The following is a 22,596-nucleotide window of genomic DNA, read 5'->3' as shown; positions in this document are numbered from 1 at the left end:
AGTGCATGAAAAGGGGGGTCTGTGTGCACGGCCGTCCCCATCCAGTCCTGGAGAGGTTGTTTTTCAGAGTGGTGTTGTTGTGCTGGAAGAGGAGACTCTTAGCATTGTGCTCCGGCAAGAGTCATTAAACAGTAAAGCGATGTTTGGCCTATGGCGGCTGTTTGTTCAGACGTGTTGCGGCAGAGAAGAAATGAAGATATTATTTGCATTTTATCAGGCTTATTTTCTTTTAAAAACATGTTGAAGTCTTTGAATCCGCTCTTTGTCACATGATCAAGTGAAGCTCTACCTGTTTAGCATAAAATAACTAATGGGTTCAGATTCAGGTCAGTAAAGAAGTTCAGTCTTCCCCTTTTCTTTTGTACATCTCCCCTTTCATTGGACTCATTTTTCTCCTCTTTAACATCTTCCTCCACTCTTCCAGCTGTCCTACCACTCTCCATCTTTGTTCTTTTTACCCTGAGCGTCTCACCTTCCCTCTCCTCCACCCTTCCACTTTGTTCTTGTTAACAGCCTCAGCAGGATAGGGTTATACTCTACAGATGGGGGTTTAGAGGCCACAGCTGCCCAATCAAGGCCTGATTTATCAACCTCCTCCAGCCAGCCTACAACAGATACTGTTTTGCTCGCTCGCCTTGGCCGTTATTTAAAGCCAATGAGGACAGGTGTTTGTTTTAAGCTAGGAGGTGTCAGCCATAATGAAAAGACTCTCTGTAATGCACCTAGCCTCCTGCCCAGGAGCTGAAGCATGCCAGTGTATCTGTCTAGGATCTGACCTGATGCACGAGATTATTGCAGTTTTAGAAATCCCCCACAATCACTTGTTGAAAGAAGATACAGCCTTTCGTTTGCTTAGCTTTAAAATGTTTGTCCTTCACATCTGAGCTGCTAATTTATTTCACCATATTTCTCTTTCTCGCTTTTTATTCCTCTGTTTATACTCCGTGTCCACTTCCAGATGGCCACTATCTAATTAAAGATCCAAACAAAATGAGTTAGGATTCCAGTGAAAGTTTCCTCCGTTCCTCCTAGTTTCCCCCTCATCACTCATGGTTTCCACCTCTCTCCTTTCTTTCTTCCTCTAGTCCAGTACCAGATGGAGATGATGCGTTCCCTGCGTCACGTCAACATTGACCATCTGCATGTGGGCTGGTACCAGTCCACCTACTACGGCTCCTTTGTCAGCCGAGCTCTGCTAGACTCCCAGTTCAGCTATCAACACGCCATTGAGGAGTCTGTTGTTCTGATCTATGGTGAGTAGATGAAGGTTAAAGTGTTCAAATCAATGCAATTGACATTTGTCACAACAGATGTTCTGTTTTGAAGAGGTCAAAAACATAATCCAAACACGGAATCGAAGCAATGATGGAACCAATCATTGCAGGCTTGTAATTTAAAAAAGATCAGTATAACTGAGACAAACGATGTTGGGAAAAATGGGACTTGCTTGCACGGTGAAGCTGGGTTCAAGCATCGGTCAACGGAGGTAATGCCTACACGTGCTAGTCAGGTTCAATCTATTGCTCTCAGCGGGAGGGAGTGTTATATTGACCAAGTATAGAGCAAGAACACAGAGGTGAGATGTATCGCGGTGGTGTGCACTTGTCAGGCACCAATTCATAGACGGCCACTAATGAACAAGTTCATGCAAGTGGAAAGCAGTTCCTTAGGAGTAGGTCAGCAGCAGCAGTTTAGATCTGTACCTTGACTCCAAGACGTATCGTTGAGTCTTCAAGGAACGACTTCTGAAGGAAAAAGAAGAAAACTAACATACAGGTTAAAATTACAAGGTTTGTTTTGATTTGGTACGCTGTATTTTCCTTGGCTTCCACAAGAGAGCTGATGAAAGTCATTTACTGTTCATTGTCAGGCAAGATTAAAGAACCTCAGGACAAATTTAGTGTCTTTTGATCGCTATTATCTAAGAATACACCCGGAGAATGGTACTAATATATTGTGTTCTGGTTTTAAATGTTAGAAAAGCAATTTTCAGTTTTGGATAATAGATATTTCAGAAAAATATCTGTCATTTTGATGGTTACAGATAAAGAGCCTTTCAAGATATTAATATAATAGGAGTAGAAAGAAACACTTCATTCTGCCACGCTTTGTCATTTTTTTATTCACAAAAAAACCCCAAAAAAAAACGATAAAGCATTGCATGCATTTGTATTCACTCCCTGTTAGTCCAACCTTTATCAAACCACCTTGTGCTGCAATAATAGCTGAAAGTCTTCTGAGATTTTACACGACCAGCTTTTTACATTTAGAGATGGAAATTGTTGCCTATTGTTGCTTTATGTTTCGGGTTGTTTCCCACTGGAATTTGATGTTTGTCTTTTGCAGGATACAAAACAGATTTTCTTCCAGGTTTGCATTGTTTTTACCCCCATCCAGCTTTCAATCAAGTCTGGTCAGTAGCTTTCTCTCTTGTGAAGTAAAGCACACTGCCACCACCATCATGTTTTATGATATGTCTTTATTTTCAACAGCATCGTGTGTGTTGGACAAATGATGCTGTTTATTCACTAACGTTTTCTGTCAAGCCTTTGTAGAGCAGCCACATTTACAGAGACAAATCTAGACTGTTTACTACTAATGCCTGACTAGTGCAAGATTTTAAGATTGTCGGCCGATTTTCAAAATCTGACACCATAAGAAATGTTAGGTTTGGCCGTATAACGTGTGATGTCGAGCCACATGACAGGAGTAACCCTCCACACACGAACCGACTTCACTCACCAATATTCAGATGTTAGACGATAAATCTCCTCAAACCTCTCAAAACCAAATGTGAGTTCAGAGTAAACAAACATGGCCCACTGGGAAGAAGCAATGGCGAATGCTTGTGCACTACAGTTGATCAAAAAAAAAAAAAAAAATGAATACGAAAAGACAACCTTCCGAGTCAATCAGATCCCTCTTAACATACCAGGGATATCTCTTCAGATCAGCTTTAGGGACATCTCGATAACCAGGGCATCTTTAAGATCGTCGGAAGGGGGAAATGGGGACAAAAATCAACATAAAAATCTTTTCATTTGAACTAGGCATAAGGCGACTCCTGATTTGTAGTTTGTATATTAGTATACAATACACGCTTTTTGGATTTTTAATTTAAAAAATCCATTAGTGTCACTTCCACTTTACAACCAAGCTCCATTTTGTCTATCTATAAAGAAATCTCCATAAAATAACCCTTGTGGTTGAGGACTCTTTCCAAATCTTTTTGGAGACATTTTCACACTGCCTAGATAATAGAGTGGTAGAGTGAGTGGGGGTGCTGCATATTCTTCCTGTTCCCCTCATAATCTTGTATCTGCTCAAGGCAACGACTGTAATCGGGTTTTTTGCAAAAGTATAATCTCAGAACGACCTTATGTCAGTCCAAATATGCGCACTCGCCGAATTCTGATGAGCAGCGAGTAATAGCTGTACACAACTCGCATACAGGAAGGAATTAAGACTCCAGAATCACGGAGGCTGAGGGCATTAGGTCAAAGGTCAACTGGTCAGAGGCTAATAAAACAGCTCATCAATTGGAAATAAAAAGAAGCTTGACAGACACACCAAATCTTTCTTTGTAAAGACGCCCGTGACACAGAACAGGACTCGGAAATTAATTGCTGGGGTTTTGGGAGTAGATGAGTGACACAGTAATTACACTAACGAAATAAGTTTTTTTTTTCTCCTCCCCTCCCCTCCCCCTTACTTAATCCGACGTACTCGGTCTGGCAGGCAAGCGTCGTCTTCTCCAAACTCTTCAGTCGCACTAGTGAGGAAATGTTGTGGGTAAGGTACGGTTAACCTTTAAGTAAGGTCAGCCACAGAGAGGGAAGAAGGAAGACATAAACAGGATTAGCTGGGTGGCTCCTTGCCAATAACATGACACTAATAGACATAATGTGCCTCCATGAACTTCTTTGTGAAAATCTTTAAGAGCTGCTTGTAACTGCCACATGACAATGCGACTACAGAGGATGTTCATTTTTTCAGACACGGCCGTATTTAAACCAGCAGTACAGAAAATGAAAGCCTTTCACCAATAAACCGTGTTGGCCTTAAATCCCCTCTATGTCTAAATGAATGGTAATTTATGACCACTCCGAGTGGCTGAGTTCAGAGGAAGTGTTTTACATAAATTCCGTGGATATCTGCGGCTAATTAGATAAAAGCGTTCATTGGTTAGCCGTTTGGTACGCAACTCTGATGCAGATTATACACTTCAAAGGTTGGAGACATGTTGTCACATTTGGACACCAGGCTCTAATTTTTGATCATGTAGCAAAAATCTGTCTTTGTTGAGTTTTATTCCCCTCAGATTTATGAGCAGCAAAAGAAAAGTTGTCACCGTTACACAAAGATTAGAAATCTTTGATGAAGGCAGATTTTTACCTTCACAGTTTGTCTTTTACTGTTCAGGTGAAAGACAAAAACAGAATTGCCATCTTTATTTAAAAAACAGACAGCTCTGAGTTTCACCAGCAAACTCTGACAGGTTCTACCTTTTAAGATCATTTTCAGACACAAGATAGATTAGAAGAATTTTTCAGCTGCAAGTCTGTGACCAGTCCTGCCAGCCGGTGGCTCTGGCAGTGGGGCACCGCAGCCTTTTCTCATTCTAAAAGAGGCCTCCTGCTAATGTCAATCAATAATGCAGCACTTAACGAATCAAAGCACCCCAAAGGAATTTACATTATCTCTGTTTAAAGTCAAAGGGGAAACAAACATCGATTGCTTTTTTTTTTCTTTCTTTTTTTGTTTTTGTTCTCTTTGTCATTAGCTCACCGGTCATTTTATACCGATGAAAGAATCAATCAGCCAGCCAACCGACCCGGTGTCCGGTGCCTGTACAGGACGACAGGTCGTTAAACCAGTTGGGTAAATACGTTGAACGAGTCGGTTTAATTTATCGACGAGGTTGACATGGACACACACAGGGGTAATTAGAGGTTTATGTTTTGAAGGTACTTTGGCTGAGAAACTGATTGGCTTTTAAGGAAATGATCACTTTCTCTAAATATCAAGCAGAATTGGAGATTGTGCTTCACCGTCAGTAGATGAATCCAAAGCTGCTTGACTTTGACCGGTTCTGATCGGTTTCGTCTCCATTAGCAGACCCTGTGTGCTTCTTCCTCGTTATTCGGAACCACGTCAGGGGCGGTACAAGATATTGCATTTTATTCTTTGTTTGGGTTTTCGTGTCCAATAAAGTTCAAGCGTGCATATTGGTGTACACCTTTTATCTAAATATAAACTTGCAAAGAAATAAAATGCCACAGTATAGATAGATCTGTACAGAGTGGAAACTAATCAGCTGATCTGAATCGTTTCCATTATGATTGCATCAGCAAATAATTTCCATAAGACACAATTAATCTGCACCTTGTAAGTTTCTCCTAAACTGTTAAATGAACTTTGCTTCAAAATCCTCTCAGCAGGACAGTTACCCTGTTAACAGTGCACCTTTTTTTAGATGACATTTTTCCTTCAACTCAACTTTCCATTAAGTCAATTGGAAATGGCACAGTTCTAATAAAAATCTTTTTTTTTCTTGGCAATAGAATATTCTAGAGGAATTTTCTGGGAAACAAAATTTTTGGTTTTCAGTCGCTGCAAACACAAACAAAATGTTATCAATATAAATGGTTAAATATTACACTGTTTATTGAATCATGCGTTTCATCATTTGATCAAAATAACTGAAATAAATAACATTTTCACTTATAAACTTAGATTCTACATTAAATCAGGATCGATCTTAAAATTAGATTGGGAAGACGTAAAATGCTTTTAAGATGCTCTTATTTGATTATTTGGGGGAGCAGTGAACAACAGCTCTCCACCTAATTTGTGTTATTTGGAAGCAACTGGCTTTTTCCTTCAGACCTTTTTCTACGCTCTTTGGTTGTCTTGATCCGAGTCTCTTTTTTGACATTTGCAGATCAAACATAAGTGTGTTCTGTTTTTCTTGCATACTGACCAACGGGACTAATGCATAAAATTATCTGTGCGTCACACGGAAAAAGCAGGTCTTTGTTCGCAGAAATAGATCAAGGCTTTGTGTCTGAATTCAAGAGGCTCTTTAGAGTTCAATCAGGATCACTCAGTATTTTAATTCAGCCAGCACACTTCCTGTGGATTTAAAGGAGCAATCCTCGTGTTGGCCTTCTCTGCTCTCACCGGGGAACAACTGAGACCTGCTGTCAACCGTCAGTCTTTATTTCGACTGGCGAATCTGTAGGCAAATAGCTCGTCACGGCTGACTTTTTGGGAAAGTGAATAAATAACACAAAAACTTCAGGTGAATTGTAGCCTGCTCAATCTCAGTTGGTTGAATCTCAGTTATTGCACCTGCTGCATAAAGAGAAAAAAAACTGATAGCGTGCCTCTAGTTTTTATGAATTGCCTGGATAATTATTGTAGGAATTTTGTTTTACTGTTACGTTTAAAATCATTTGTGGGATTTTGTACCTGTGAAATATTTCAAACCATCTTAGATTTCTTTCTATTACATTTCCAAGCAGAAAGACTTGATTGTAACAGTTTAATATTTTCTCCATCAATAGTTTTTCAAGCTTTCTGAAGGTCCTCTGACTTTTTTTTCTTCTGTTTTTGTTTTCTTGAATCTTTTTGACTTTTTTTTCCTCATTTCCAGTCTTCTCCTTCAGAGGTTTTGAAGAGCATATGGATGCCATATTGCTTTTAAATAAAATTTGCTGAAACGGAACGTGTGGAGGGTGGTAAAAACAATCTTCATCCCTTAAAGACTGCATATATCAGAAAGTCATTTTGTGAGTCATGCGCCGTATAAGCAGGGGAAGATCTAGACACAACAGCTCTGAGGTGTAGCATCCATCTTTTGCTAATAGCTCTTTGGCATTCGTATTCACAGATGAGTAAATTAGATTAACACACTAGATTAACTGGATTGGCTTCACAGAAGTTACAATTTGTCACGCTACAACCACAACAACTCTTTTTGACTGTATTTTTTAGCTTGACTAACATAACACGCACCACCTTGATTGGGCAATTTTAAAACCCGAATCTGTTTTCATCTGAATTATTTTATTGCTTTTTTTTTACTCTTTTCTCTTGAAGAAACGAATATCTAGGTCCTCAAGCATGATCCTTCCACTGCCATAAGTTTATGTGGAGTTGGTCATATTTAGATGACAAGTGAAGGCAATTAATTGTGTTGGGTTTTATTTAGAGGAAATTGAGGAAAAAGGGCTGAATATTAATGCATGCCACATTTTTTTTATTTATTTATTTATTTAAAAAAATATAATAAACCTAACCATGATATTCCTTCTAACTTTGAAGAATTTTGCACATTTTACTGTTTTCTCATTTCCTGAAAAACCAAATAACATCCACTGAAGCTGGTGATTTGTAAAGAGGCAAAATATGAAAACGTTCAAGGAGTATGACATCTTTAGCAAGCCACCGTATTTTTCCACGAACACGCTATGATACAAAGTCTGAGTGCAGCTTAAAGTCTGGGTTCTCTGAAGAACACTTTAGAGATGAGTGACGGCTCGAGACTTCTCTTTCGTACTTTGTCACGGTTACGTTAGCAGCATTTCGAAACGAGTCTTCAATGAACCACTTTTACTGTCAGCAGGAACACAAGGCTTTCTGTGTTGGAGCTATTATAATGTCTGGCTGATGGTGTTGGGGACAGAGGGCAGATACAAACCTTTGTGTTTCATTAACGGAAACAAATCCTGATTATTATTGTCATGCCATTACGTTCCATTTGAAGATCCAGTAGTTGAACTTGTTCAATGGCAAGGAAGTTAGAAAGCAAGCTTGTGAAACTTCATCATTAAGCTTTTAGTTAAAGGGCATCTATAGAACATGGCTGCATCCTTGAAAATTCACTATATAGAGAATCATTAGCTGACATATTCCAACAATCTTAGATATATTAAATGAGCTGTATGTTCACACTTTGTTTTAACATCTAATTGTGACTGGACTATAGGCAGGAAATTAAATGCGTACCAGTTTGAGATTCTCACCGTATCAAAGTTAAAATAAAATACATATATATCATGGTAGCACAGTATCATTACACTTTCCCCAAGAACTTTACAACAGAAATATGTTTTACCTGATTTTTTCTGAAGGTAATCTATGCAAAAAAATAAAAAAAAACAATGGGGTCAATGGATGCTAAGGCACTTAGTTCAAAGGTCAACAACTTTATGCAAAATCAATAGATACAGACTTTTGAACTTGATGTGGCCTTCAGATTAGCTCACGAGGAATGAATGTAGAAGTTCTTGGATTTGGCTTCCATGACTGAGCAGCTGTATCTAAGCCTTATGCCACCAAGAGCATCACAAAATAAGGATGTTTGATATCAAGAAAATATTTAGTTAAGCTGGACAGTTAGTCATTTCCACTGTCCAGATATATTTTCAATAAGCACAGAGTGAACATGTGACACTTGAAATAGACTCTATGCTGCATTTTATCTAAGCAGTCCTTTGCCTTTGTGATATTGCACTGATAGCTTTTTCATGCAAAACATTTGATACCGGGGATAAAGCATGTCACCAAGTGGACTCTAGACCAGTCCAGACATGTTCCCTGGAAAGATTAAACCTTTCTCTCTGTGTGGAAACCCAAACTGGGTTTGACAGCTGCTAAGCGAACTGAACTTTCCTGACAGATTAGTGTCAACTGTGAAGTTTGGTGTAGAGGGGATTATGATGTGGAGCTGTCCTTCAGGAGTTGGGACTGGTACCTCAGTTCCAATGAGAGGAACTCTGTAGTATTGTAAATGAAGACATTTTGGAAAATGTGAGACTCTTGATTCTGTGAGACGGCATCCCTGGATGGAAACGATGGAGAACAAAGCACAGTCATCAACCCTTTAACTGTCACCCTCAAAACGCTTACGAATTAATCAATGGGTCCATGAGGCCACCATGTGTCCTCAAGTCTAAAGAGCTGGGATGCACAGTTAGGAACACAACCAATACATGATGATATTGTCTTTAATCGGCAGGACAAGCTTTGTAACGATCAGCGATTGGCCAGAAAATTGCATTCGGTGCAGCAATAAGCTTGGTTGGCTGTCTGGCATGTCTGATAGAGTTCAACCAGTAGACATCAGAGACCTTTTGCTAGACTGATGTGCAAATCTCATCGTGTATGTCTATTGTAAGCTGGCTAAATTAAAAATTGGATCATTTAATCTATTATTTATTCATGATTCTTGTTTAAGAACTTTTTCCCTGCTCTCTGATCGTAGATCCTATAAAAACTGCCCAGGGCTCCCTATCCCTGAAAGCCTACAGACTCACGCCGAAGCTTATGGAGATCTGCAAGGAGAAGGACTTCACCACCGAAGGGTAAGTGACATCACAGAGCAACGCACTTGTCTATCCTTTGTCTCCATTTGTGTATCCGCTCATGGACGGCAAAAAAAACGTAGCTTTTTCGCCCCTTCTTGATTCTGTTTATTCAGCGAATGCAAATGCAGCACCGTGCTTCCACGGGGGAGTCATTTACTGGCAGTTGGAGATGGATGCTGATGAAGATGATGATGATTTATCAGCTCGCCCTTGCCCGTCGAACAAATGTTCCATGTTTACGCTTTTTCTGACCTCAAGGCTTATCGTAATTGCTTTTAAATTGCGGCTAAAAATGAATGTAATGAGGGGACTGTTTTCCTTGCGGTTCGGAGCAGTCCGAGTGCAGCCGGCCTCACATAGTATACAAACACGCACGTGAGGACACGGCGCACATGTTCAGATAAGTACAAGCGTTATCTGTCCAATAGTAAAACCCCGGAGGCGTTAGGTGACGGACTGTTCAGAACCTTCCGATTTGCATTCTGACTCCTACAAAGTGTATTTACAGACAGAGGGACTTTTTAACAGCTCTGTTTTATTGCTCTTTGCTATTTCTGTTATTTTTATTTCTCTATATTTTTGTCTTTGTTGCCCCCCAGTCCTTTCCTGAGCCAGCGTTTGGCCATGAGTCGAGAGCCTACTCCTTTCTGCAGCTTTTCATTAGTTCCTATGATTTGCTGTAGCTACAATCAGTGCTTTTAACAAGCATATGATTGGAATATGATGGTTAAGAATGATATCGATGCAAATTTACAGGATTTTCTCAGGTTTTTTACTGTCAAAATGAACAAGTAATGCAACAAAATCTGTGATTGTTGGGGTTGGGCTTTTGTGTCATTTATTAAATTCTTGTGATAAATTTGTTAAAAGATTTTCATTTATTGCATATGATTAAATGCAGTGTGTGACTTAGTGGTTCAATTCACAATTCTTTGTGATTGGTGTCCTAATGAATTATAAATGGGAATGATTTTCTAGAGCAGTATTTGTGTTTGTGGAGCTGTGGATGTTGTGCCATTGAGTCACATACAGTTACCTAAAAACTACCTAAATATTATAATGAAACTTCAAGTCCAAATTGTCCACTCCTAGTGATTTTCAACTTTTTTGTCATGCAAACGTGTTAAACTTCAAATGTCGTCTCCCCAATGTCAGGTTCAGTCAGCATAACCCCCAACCCCTCCATCTTTCTCATCTATATTTGAGGTTATATATGCTCGCAAATCTTGTTCATGTTTTTAAAATGGAAAAACATCAGAGAGATGAGAGTTGAGTGGCCTGATCCCTTTGAACCTCCCTCCAGCTCCACTGGGCTGTGCAGGCAGTGGTCAATAGTGTCCACTTCAGCACACAATCTCCAGCATCAAATTAGTCGGCCCGTGTAGGGAACCTTTGACTTTATCCAGTGGGGCCCAACGTACAAGAGAGCTTGACATTAAGTGTGCCAGCTTCCAGTATGGTTGAGTAATTTGTCCTGCCTATGGTACAGCGCACCGTCCTTCTGTTTCCTTGTGGGCAGCATTTTATGTCACGCTGCAGACATTTGGAAAGGTCACATAATGCAGCAAATACTTTAAAGTACTCCAGATTGATAATTGTGTCAAATTCCTAAGCAGTATTTATGTAACTATGGATTTTTCCTACAGACTCTTATAATTTATTCCGAGGCGAGTTGTCCTCCGTTCTAAGCTTCAGGCAGAAACCCACTTTTGTGCGTCGGCGTCTCTTCTTATGTTTGCCTGAGGTGATGCTCTACTTAGAATATAAAAGACTTTTAATCAATATAATATCTTAAAAGAATTCCGTTATTTTTTTCTTCCCCATTTATGGCACAGATATGCTGGTCTGTGGTACAGTAAGCAAGGCAAAATAATGCAGTTATGTGTATTGATCTTAGAGCAAGGATCTACCAAGCCAATCTTTGACATTTGTTTGCAGCATGCGCGCTGAGCAAGAGTACCGCGGTGGACTATAGCAGACTGGAAAACTTCAGATTGTTTCCAGGTTTGGATGAATATTGGACAAGAAGACAGAACAGTTTCCAGTCTGTCCTTCCATCCATTTGTCCTCCATATATCCAAGTGTTTTTCCACAATCCATGTGTCTTTCTATGTGTCCATCCATCCTTGTTTTTGTCAAAAGTGTGTCCTACTGTATGTCTTTCCAGCAATTCTTCAATCCATTCATTTATCTGTAAATATACCCACTATTTCTTACGCATCCTTCCATTCAAATGTCCTTTTCTTCTCCATCCTTTTCCTGTCATTTATTCATCCATGGACAAATACAAGTATTTCTCCGTCTAGTTATCTGTCTGCTCTGTAGCCGGCCATGCATCCATCCTCCAATCTATCCGTCTGTCCATTTGTTCACCATGATCTCCTTGGTTCATTCTCAAGACTCCATTTGTCTGTCTGTCTTTCCCTTCATTCATCAATCTATTTGGTTGTTCATCATCCATCCATCGGTTCATTTTCCCATTATTTCTTATGCATTCATCCTTTCAGCCATCCATCTGATTATCTGTCTGTCATCCTGCCAGCCATCCCTCCATCGAGTCACTTGTCCATTATCGATCTGTCCATCCATTCGTTTGTCCATTATTCACCCGACCACTCACTTTTGGAATCCTCCATCCTTGAGCCTGGAGGCACATGTGATCTTCTCTGAAAACGTGTTGAAACTCTGTTTATTAGCTGCACACAAGATATTAACCAAAATTAAACCGAAGTCATTTCATTTAGTGTCACCAGGAGATCGGGGTAGGGGAGGGCCTTTCAGGGGCGTGTGCTGTTAAGCAGGTTAATCAAAATGCAATGTGTCTAAGATTTGTTTTTATTTTCCTTTTTCTTTTAGTGATGACATACAATTCTCAGGTGGGGAGTAACATTGCAAAACATTACCTTTTTTACAGTAAAAGGCAGATTTTGGGAAATGAATGCAAATGTGCTTTGGTAGAGAAACAGCTCTCTTTAAAGGTTAATGTGGCTGGTTGTTATGGAAGCCATCCCCTTTAAAACAACCTCATGTCCTTTTATATATTTTTAACTCGGTTGACAGACGGTGTGCTTGTTTTTACCAGAACTTTTAGTGGATACCTTATATAGATTGCTTAATGGTTAATCTGCTTTACTAACAAAAGGGCACATATTACTGTCAGTGATAAGATTCTACCCACTCATTTTTTTATTTTTTTCCATCTGAGTGTAAATGCAGACTAACAACCTGAATCTTAATGGTACCTCACCGCAGTTCATTGAATGTAAGCCAACTATAACATGTGGTTTTATCATCTTCACGTTCTGTTCCTCCAGCTTGAAGAAGGCCAGCGTCGGCTTTGAAAACATGTTCGAGGAGGTGCCCATAGTCATCAAAAACTCCCACCTCATCAACGTGTTGCTGTGGGAGCTGGAGGACAAGTCCACCGTCTCCGACAAGCACGAACTGCTCAACCTCTCCAGCAGGTCAGACATAAGCCCACGGTAACATTTAACACCAAGACTCGGGGTCGATACCTTTCGCCAGGATTTGTTTCTAGCAGGTTTTAAATCCTCTAGAGGTAAATACCTGCAACATGTCTCTGCACCCTCAACTGAGGGGGAGCGGGATTACTGAGTTTATTAGCTTGTTTCTTTTAACCATCTTGGTGGCCAGGAGTTTTTGATTGTAGTATTAACTTTGTAATTTTGGAGCTTCAAACACTTAAAAAAAAAATTCTACCAAGTATTTTTGGTCTAGTTTCTAGACCAAAAATACTAAGGTAAACTTATCGGTAACATATTTGAGCTTGTTTTAAGGCAATATTTCTTAAATATTTCACTTATAGTAAGACATTTTTCCTATAAGTGGAAAAATCTGCCAGTGGAAGTAGTCATTTTTACTTAAAACAAGCTCATATGTCTTGATGAAAAAACACTAAGTTAGTTTCAAGTGTAATAAGATATTTAAAGACTAGACCAAAAACACTGGGTAAGACTTTGTTTTTGCAGCGAACATATTCAAACTCACTTCTAAAGACCTTGTATGACATAGATTTAACTCTCAACCAATCAAATTCTCGTTTCCTTTTTCCAATATTTCAAACAATGCCTCAGCATTTCATAAACATTTCCAAAACACTACCCAACTAAAAGAAATCTGGTTGTTGTTGAAAGAAAAAGCATAATCCCCAAATGGCCCAACACTGAGCACACTGTCACTTTCATTAGATCCATTTGCACATAAATACCACCATAATGAGGGGTACTTCTGTTCCGAAGAAAGCGGGAATTTCTTAAAAGCATTGTTCAAGCATTAAAACTACATCACTGTATCTCTTTTTGAAGGCCGTAAGATGCATTTGCTGACATGGCCTGCAGCCTCTTCTAAATTAAAATTGATTTGACATTGGGGAATTGTTGTCAGAACACAACAGTGTTCTAAAAGCCATTAGAATGGAACGCAGACCCTGGAGAACCGCGGCGAAAGCCACTAAAAGACTGTTTGGAGTCTCCAGAAAGCATCCATTTTTCTTTTTTAATATCGTCTCGAATAAGTGGTGAGGGAACGCGTCCAACTCCAGCTTTGTGCAGTAGCAGTTGTTTCCTGAAATACATTTGATCAGTGCAGTTGGCCGGTTCTGCGTCGGCTTTATGAAGTATTAACTTTATTATAATAAAGTAAATTCACACCGCGACATGTTTATTTTATTTCTGCGTCGCTTATTAGCCGAGGAACTGACCATTAGAGAGCTGCCATGTCTGGGTCAAACTGAGATCGTTTTCTATAGTTTAATATGCAGGTGACGGTATCCATGAGGACAAGGTCACATTCTGTGCATCCGCCGTCTCATATAAACAACGCCAGACAGCAAAACAAAGTTTATTCTCCGAGTTAATGAAGGAATGTGACACCACTGCTCTGCCGGGGCTGTTTTCATGTGGTTTTAATAGTTTTAGAGGATAATGAAGTGCTGTGGTACACGGCCGGAAAATGTAAATGGGATAAATCATTTCTTCTTTTTAGTTTTATGGCAGTATTTGTTGACAATAATAATAATTTTTAAAAAAGTCATTTGTCTTGCCTCGACATTTAAGCCTTCTTTTTAAATGATTATGCAGAATTATCTTCATGTGGCAGCAGAATTTTAGGCACTTAAAATTTCCTAATCGTCTATCACTGAAGAACCATTTCAGCACCCTTCACAGTTATTGGCACCCCTAGTGAAACCATTTAAAAAGAATTAGATTCTAATTTTTTTTTTTTTTTTTTTTGCAGCACCACTATCACAAAAAAATATTTAATTTGAGTACATTTAGGGGTTAAAAAGTCTATTGTTTTACCAGAATCATGAATTCCACTCTTATTGGAAGCCTTAAAACTCATTCAGAGCTCACCTTGGGCAGTCCTAGATGCAAAGATGTGTGTCTTCAAGCTATGTTTAACAGAAAGTAGTTCTGAAGTTGAGCTGTTGTTTTTCATAAAATAAAAATTTCTTGTTAGCAGAGAATATCTGGTTCACATTAGAACTGTATCTGATCATCTATAGTTCACAATCAGAAATACTTACATTTTGGAGATTTGGGAAACCTTTAATCTATTGTCAGATTTTTATAAGTAAGCTTTAAAGAAAAGCAATTTTGTTTGATTTGGTTAATGTGGAGGGGTTGGTTGAACTTTTGACCTTTGAACTTTAATTAATATTTTGAAAACAAAAACAGCACAAACACATTTTGGGAGCACAACCAACACAAATGTAGCTCAGTTGATTGACACCAAATTTGTTTGATTTCACAAATGGGTTGACCTTCTATGACCTCCAGAAATGTGGTAATGTTTTTTTTTTTTTTTTTTTATGACAGCAGCACAAACAAAGCTTTTTTCTGCACAAATGTTTTATACCAAGTTTATTAGATTTGAGGAAGGTCAGAAGGCCAACTTTGCTCAGGTCGTACCGTGCTGTCGGTATTGCCTGGCTGACCTTGATACTAAAATTTAGGCACATTAAAACTGTCCCCGCTAATTTATTCAGATATGTGTTCAGAAATGGAACGAGCCATCAGACTTTCTCATATCAGTAATGAGCGCCATAGGAGCAAAGATCCACCCCTCGAATCTGCTCAGAGGCCCACTCTTTAAGTCTCACATTTACATCTCAGAGGAGCTCTGCATCAGTCTCGGGAGAATTTATCAGCAATCACTTATGGAGATAAACTGCTGCAAGTGGAGCAACAGCTGTGAAGCTGCTAATCAAAAAGCTTCCCAGGGGCAGGTGTGAGAAATTAGCACAATAACGACTGGAAGTGCTGATTTATACACTGTTTTGCTCCCATAGCGCACTGCACTTACCCGTACATTACCCAGAATCACCGCAGGAATCACTATTCTTCTCCTCTGAGTCCTTCTGAGCATCCGAGAGTTGTGTGAACACAGCCTTTTTTTTCTTCTTCTTCTTCTCAGAATGCACGGCCAGCCGCTCCTAAACACAGATACAATCATTTGTTAAAGTTGTCAGGTAGACTCACTTATCTTGCATGTTATTTACTTTCGAAGATGACTGCTCTGAAGTCGAAGCACAGCTTTTTGATATCACCCCAAAACGAGGCGGGGGGAGCAGCGGAGAAGGAGGCCTCCCCATAGACTTTCTGACATGATTGCCGATGGGATGCCTTTCGAGATGAAATTGTTTCCTGAAGTTGTCAGATTGCTGTGCAGCTCTGTTCTGGTTTGGGATTGTAATGTCCATCTCTCTACATTGTCGGCTGACAGCTCCACCCTTTTCTATTCATTTCCACAACTTCAGAAAAAAAAAATAAATAAATGAAAAAAAAAGAACCCAGAAACGATAATGGGTTTTATTTAATGTTTTTCCTTTTGTCTCATTTCCCAATCTGCTGGCCCATTCATCAATGTCATCTGTGTATAAGGCTGACTGAGTGCAGTTTCACTTCAGCAAGCAGGGTTGTTCTTACCACAGATGATGATGTTGATCGCGGTGATTGATTGCACGAATGTAAATTCATCTACATAGCCAAAACATCTTGGAAACGACTCCATGTTTGCAGTGTCGCAGACTGGAGTGCATTTGTTAAGCTTCAACATCACTTCCTGCTCAATCATCAGATGCTTGGTAGTTCATTATAAAAAAAAAATGCTTTTAGCGTTTTTACTTTTTCTGTCTATTTAAGCAGCTGGCTTGGTCCATTACCACTTGTCTATGTGATCGACCTGAGTTGAAACGTATGTAAATAGAAATGCATTAAACAGTGCGGGCACCACAGGGCAAATTTTCCAATCATGAGAACAGCTAAGCAAGTAGAATACAAAATGTTCTTCTAAAGGTTGGAAGTCTTCAATTTTTTAAATGCCGTTACTTTTTTATTTGCATCTTTTATGGCCTCCGCAAGCCTAAAATGCAAAAGCGCTTGCAGGAAAGGATTGGACGCCCTTCAGGTCGGCAGCTGTCTTTGGCCTGTAAATGCTTTGTTGCCAACTGAGAGTCTTATTGGTTCATTTTCTGCAGATTTTTCTCCGATTGTTTCTGCAAGGAGGCATCTGGGCCGTTGTGGTAATTTAAACTTTTCTTTGGGATCATTATTCTTCCCTGCTCTTTTTTTTTTTTTTTATTGTCAGCAGTTTTTTTTTTTACAGATGGTGTGATGTTTTCTTTTATTGGCTTGATTCTACTCCACTATGAGTAAAATATGCCCCGGGCTACAGCACAAGCCCGAAGCATGATCGATCCGCCCGCTTACTTTGGAACTGGATATACCGCTTGTCTTAAAATCAAATTTGGCACAGATTTTTATCTCTACACTTACTTTTCTCGCTGTATCTAAAAAAGTTTTATTTTACATTAAATTGAGGGGTTTTATTTTCTAATTTATGGCCCAATCTTCCCTTGTAGCAGGGCGTAAAGCATTTATAGGCTATAAAAATCTTTGCAGTTGGCCCACGTTAAATAAACAGGTTTCCTCTGTCAGCTGCTAAATGACTATAATTAAAAATAAAATGTAGCAAAGTAGCAGTGCCTTATTTGCAACTGAAAGGACTAGATAGCGGTTTATCAGGCACTTTTATGGTAATTCTGTCCATGGACCTAAACCTGTGTGGTTTATGTTTTGCCTCTTCTGTTCACATTTGTTTCTGTGAGTTGTCAAACAAAAGGTAAATACATGCAGATTCTATTCAGAGCTCAGCATTATTCCAAGGATGGTTTTGGTCACAGATAAGCTACTAACATTGATCTTTTTCGACATGCCCAATTGCGTTTGATGGTCATTTAATTTTAAACGTAGTTCCACTTAAAGCTGCAACGACTGTGTCTTCGCAAGCGGCAAAATGTTTGCAGTCGGGATGAGTTCTCTTGTTTAACCAAAAAATAGTCGATCCTGGTTGAAACTTGGCAACGTTTGAGTTACATCAGTTGGTGGTACAAGTAGCCTTGTGTGCACTTTGCAGTCTCTCAAAGGTAGTCCATAAAAGCTTTATGAAGTGTGCCGTGACCTTTTCCCAGTCACAGTTTCGGAATTTGGAAAACACTCTTCCCGGAGTGGCTGACGGTCTGATTCAGATGTGGAGTGTTGTTATCCAGCAACAGCTCGCCTCCCACTGGATTTCATTACAGGACGTTTTCCTTTAGGGAGATTTCAGCAGAGCTTCTTGCCGTTAAGCTGTCGAGTCGCTTAAAATAGGAGCGAGAGCCCGACTGCAACCGATCCAAACGGTGTTTACAACGTTTGCTTTAATTTTGTCCCAATGCATCTTCGGAGAAGCCATAATGATGGTACTCTATTTACGTCTGACGTTTAGTGTAAAGGTTTTTGTTTCTGTCAATGTCGCGTGGCTCAACTCTAGAAAACTGAGTCTAGAAAACTTTACTGTAAAGCTACAGTAAAGTTGCTTTACATCGAGACAGTAAAGCAGAGTCCTAAGCAGTTTTCTTACTTAGACGATAAGTTATTTTGTTCTGGCCTTTAGCTAGAACAAAATAGCTAAAGGCCAGAACAAAAAGAAAGTTTTCTGCTTCCATCATTCCTGGCCTTGACCCTAGCTGTGCCTATTGACTTTAATGTCCTGTTGCTGGGGGTTAGGCTCATGCTGTTATGGGATTTACACAGCTTAAGGTTTTACGAAAGTGCCTTGGTTTTATTGGACGAAGGTATTTCCACTAAAACTGTAAAAAGCCTGACTTGGTACAATTTATTTTAAATTGAAAAGAAACAGTGACTTGTACTGCTGCAAACATATTTGAACATGGAGTGTAAAGGGCAGCCAGCTATCTTACCAGCTGACTTTATCACCTGGCCCAGCTTCTTCCTCTCAGTGTCAGTGCAGCCAGCATATCAGAGAGCGATACCATACACCAGCACACTTTCAACAGTGGAGCAATTGAAGGTCACCAGCAGCATCCCCTCCAGTCCTTTCCATCTGAGGACTCTCAAGAAGTGGAATTGCTGCTGGGCCTTCTTCGTCCTTCTTTCCTGTGTGCTGCCCAGGAAAGATCTTCAGAGATAGGAGTCCTCAGGATTAAATGTGGGAACTCTATACACACACACAAACACACTCTTTATTTTTATGTTTGAGAATGGAATCTTTTTTTTCCCTCCTAAAATCCTTGACCCCCTTCATGATCTCTATATTCAGAGCCAAATTATTCCTTTGTTTCCATTTAAGCATTTATATTGTGCCGATCATTAAAGGTTTTTGCTGCTCTGCTCTTATCTTTCACCCAAGCTTAATAAGCTGATATTAGCTTGTTAATTAGTCAGGCTATCTGCTCAGGTGTAGCCTGCAAGCAGCTGCTTAGTGGACATAGCTGAACAACTTTAGTTTCACTTAGCAGTGATAGTTGGCCCGACGTTAGTTTCTGTTCCATGACTATCCTGCTTTATTGCAGATAGAAATATTTCTAAATACAGCAGACCTCCAGTATTTGCTGGGTGAATAGCTGAGATCCATGAATACGTGAGTCCCTCTTGAAAACACAACTGCCCATTTAATACTGGAAACACCAAATTTTTCTTAACATGCATTATTGTGCTCACTAGAAAATTGCTACCAGAGAGGCTGACATTCATGGCCCTCCTTGTCTCAACTGTTGGGGATACAGCCAATATCCCCAACAGTGACCGGTCTTCAAACAAATATGTATACAGACATTTTCTGCAAATAATTTGCAGTGCTTTGTGATTCTATATCAGTATTCAGCTTGTAGTAGAATTATTTTCTCAGCAACCACTTGATGCTGGCATCCTACTGCCATCTGCATATATACACTGCTGCCCCAGGTCAAAAACAACCAATCAGAGCCAGGCGTCGGGTCTTACCACTGTCAATCACACTTGCTCACACCCAGTTTCTTAGCTTTCTGCTGCACTACTTAAACACAATGGAGCCTCCCACAAATGCTCAGGCTGGTTAGCATAGTGGATAAACAATTCCTGGAATGTTAAGTTGTTTCTCCGTCATTATCACAGCTGCAGCGTATACACGAGAGTTATTGACGGGGCTAAAACCCTCCTCCTGGTCCTGATTGATTGTTTTTGACCAGGAGTGGTGTATTTCTGCAGATGACAGTAGAACCACGGAGAGAATTTATTTTATTTTATTTTTCATAGATTATCCGTCTTATGCTGTAAAAACACAGCAACAGTTTTAGTAAATATGTAACACATATATTTCTTAAAAAGTTACTTACTGCAGCTTTAACAAGACATGTGAAGGTCAAATAACTTTTGTTTTGTTTTTCCTCTCTGAAGTCATCCAAGATATATTATACTCCATCCTATTTTATCTGTAGACATGTCCAAGCCCTTGCATGACACAGTTGCTCTCTCTGCTATCAGGCAACCCTGACGATGTGTATCCAGTAAGAGAAAGGGGCCGAGCGCCGAGACAAGCCAGAGAAATAGGGTCAGAGGAGGTGGTGATGGAGATGTTGCTGTGAATTGAGTACAATGTGGGGGGGGGGGAAATGACCCTTGACAGACGAACTTGAGGCATCGCGAATGTAGTTTCAGAGCAGATATTTTTAACCAAAGCTTCTCATAGTTCCTTTTTTGCAATAAAATAATGACACGGTTGGATTTAAACATAAAATGAACTGAAGGGTTTGCACAAGGTTTTGAAATTTGGACTGACTTCAATGTAAATCTTTTTTTTACATTTTTTAAATTTATTTATTTTTTTATCTTAGCTTTATTTTAACCAAGTTAATGCTGCACTCCACTGTTATATGGAGGGGGTTTCATGTCTCCTTTGAAACTAATTATGCAGCTATTGAAGCAAGCGATCCACTTTGTGCCCATCAGTTAAAAAGTCTCCATCAGAATAAAATGCTCATTCGGAGAATGGAAGTCATTTTCGCAGCAGCTTTGTTAAACAACTCCCCTCTGAACCTTCAATTTACTGAATGTCAACCAATTTCTGCTATTCACACATCAGTACAACTTTAGAGTTTGTCCTTTATTGTCCCACTGGAATTTGAGTATGTATGAACAGCCTGGCAGTGCATTGAATGTGGTGCCATTGAAGGTGACCTTTAAATAGAGCGAGTAATGATTGGAAATACCTAGTCGGTTCTCGATTTCTAATACAATATTGATCAGAAAGCTTGTGGACCGGTCTGAATAATTTAACCTTTTGGAGTTGTCAGCACAAGCTGGCTGATCTGAAATGCATAATCCTGATGTCATTTAACTGCTAATGCATAGTGGAGGGGAAAAATGCAATTGTATATTAAGACACTTAGTGTCATGCTTGCAACGTTTTATTTTTAACTATTTTAGAGGTTGTTTTGCGTCCTCATTCCTCTGGTTTGGTTTGTTCCTTCCCTGAAATTCAGGGCTCCAATTGTTTTATAATCCTGGGGACAGAGGCGATTGTTTTGGTGGTTGAGGGAAAAGCCGACCTCTTCACCTTCTTAGTTCCACTGATCTCACCTGCGTGTCCAACAAAGTTGCTAACTTTATCTTTTTTTCTGTGACAGATAAGCAGCCACAGACCCATTCGACATGTTCCTATTGAAAATCTATTCTTTTTTTTCTTTCTTTTTTTTTAAGAAAACAAAACACTATTCTGGTTTTAAACCCACGATTTGAAGGAATAAACAAAAATAAATCAAATTTACTCCTTGTCTAATATTTTTGCAAATTGTCCTGAAAGGCTGCCTGTCTTAAGAGCAGAACCATGCGATATTTTAGTTTTTCTTTTTTAATATTTTTGCAAAACAAATTTCTACATTCCTGTTTTTTTTGTTTTTTTCGTCAAGATGAGATGCTGAGTGTGCATTCATGAGAAATAATATGAACTTTTTTGATTTTAGCAAATGGATGCAATGAAAGAGTGAAAAACTTAAAGGGGTTTGAATACTTTCCGTACCCGCTGTGTGTCTCGCTAATGCCACATAATGCATAATCCCACTCATATTGAAATGAACCATCTGTACTCCGTCTGCAAGATACATAGAAAATTTATCTTTAATGCATCACTTGACGCAATATGCATATGATGAAGAACTGCATTGGCTGCACTAAGTGAAGTAATTAATTAACTACCATACATTCAGATTCTCGGACTGCAATATATTTGTGGACACTTGCTGTCTAATGCACCATAGAATGTTTTAGAAGGTAAAGAGGTGGTAAAGTGGTCAAATCAGGCAGCAGATGCCAACAAGGCCTAATAAGAAGGTTTAATTTCTTTTATTTGTGGTTATATGGAGGGTTCAAATTAAATTGTTAGTCATTATATGATTAAAATGCTAACTTATAATTGCCAATGCAGATAATTAACAAAATGCGTGTTTGATTATTTAGTCTGTCCTGTTCTTTTAACGTCACTATGAAATAAATATATCTGTCAAACTTGTTAATCAATCAGTTCACTAATTTAGCCACAGTCTTTGAAAATCATGGAGGATGTAATGATAAAAATTTAAATTAAAGCGTGTGGAGCAATTCTGCATTATTTGGATAGATTTTAATCATGTTTGTGAGTAACTAATATGCAAATTAATTTGCTGCTAGATAAGTTTGAAAATGTTTTACTTCAATTAAACTCACATTTCTAAGAGTTTTAGTCAAATTAAGAAAAAAAATTCTTATTCAAATAAGGGAATTGGATTCCTACTGCTCTGTTTTAGCCTTGACCATTTTAATTGGATGCAAGTAAAAAACAAACTTCAGTGTTGTTGGCCCATAAACAGAATAATAGCATACATTTAAAATGTTTGAGTCCAGAT

General features: G+C 39.1%; 1 protein-coding gene across 2 annotated transcripts in view; it reads left to right on the top strand.

Moving 5' to 3' along the window:
- The window catches only part of LOC103478348 (eukaryotic translation initiation factor 3 subunit H), a 70,609-nt gene that overhangs the window by 35,455 nt on the left and 12,558 nt on the right, over window positions 1-22,596 (top strand). Inside the window, exons 3-6 of one of the 2 annotated variants that reach the window (XM_081616846.1) lie at window positions 1,086-1,253; window positions 9,272-9,371; window positions 12,689-12,838; window positions 19,587-20,322. In XM_081616846.1, the coding sequence (XP_081472972.1) occupies window positions 1,086-1,253; window positions 9,272-9,371; window positions 12,689-12,838; window positions 19,587-19,776 (608 nt within the window). In that variant the 3' untranslated portion in view covers window positions 19,777-20,322. Of the gene's footprint in view, window positions 1-1,085; window positions 1,254-9,271; window positions 9,372-12,688; window positions 12,839-19,586; window positions 20,323-22,596 lie in introns of those variants that run through there. The other variant, XM_008432112.2, reaches the window with a different exon arrangement.

The sequence above is a fragment of the Poecilia reticulata genome, chromosome 16 (genome assembly GCF_904066995.2).
Source record: "Poecilia reticulata chromosome 16, P_reticulata-male-v2, whole genome shotgun sequence".
NCBI lineage: Eukaryota > Metazoa > Chordata > Actinopteri > Cyprinodontiformes > Poeciliidae > Poecilia > Poecilia reticulata.
The sequence above is the reverse complement of the archived record's forward strand: the minus strand, read 5'-3'. Positions and strand labels throughout refer to the sequence as shown.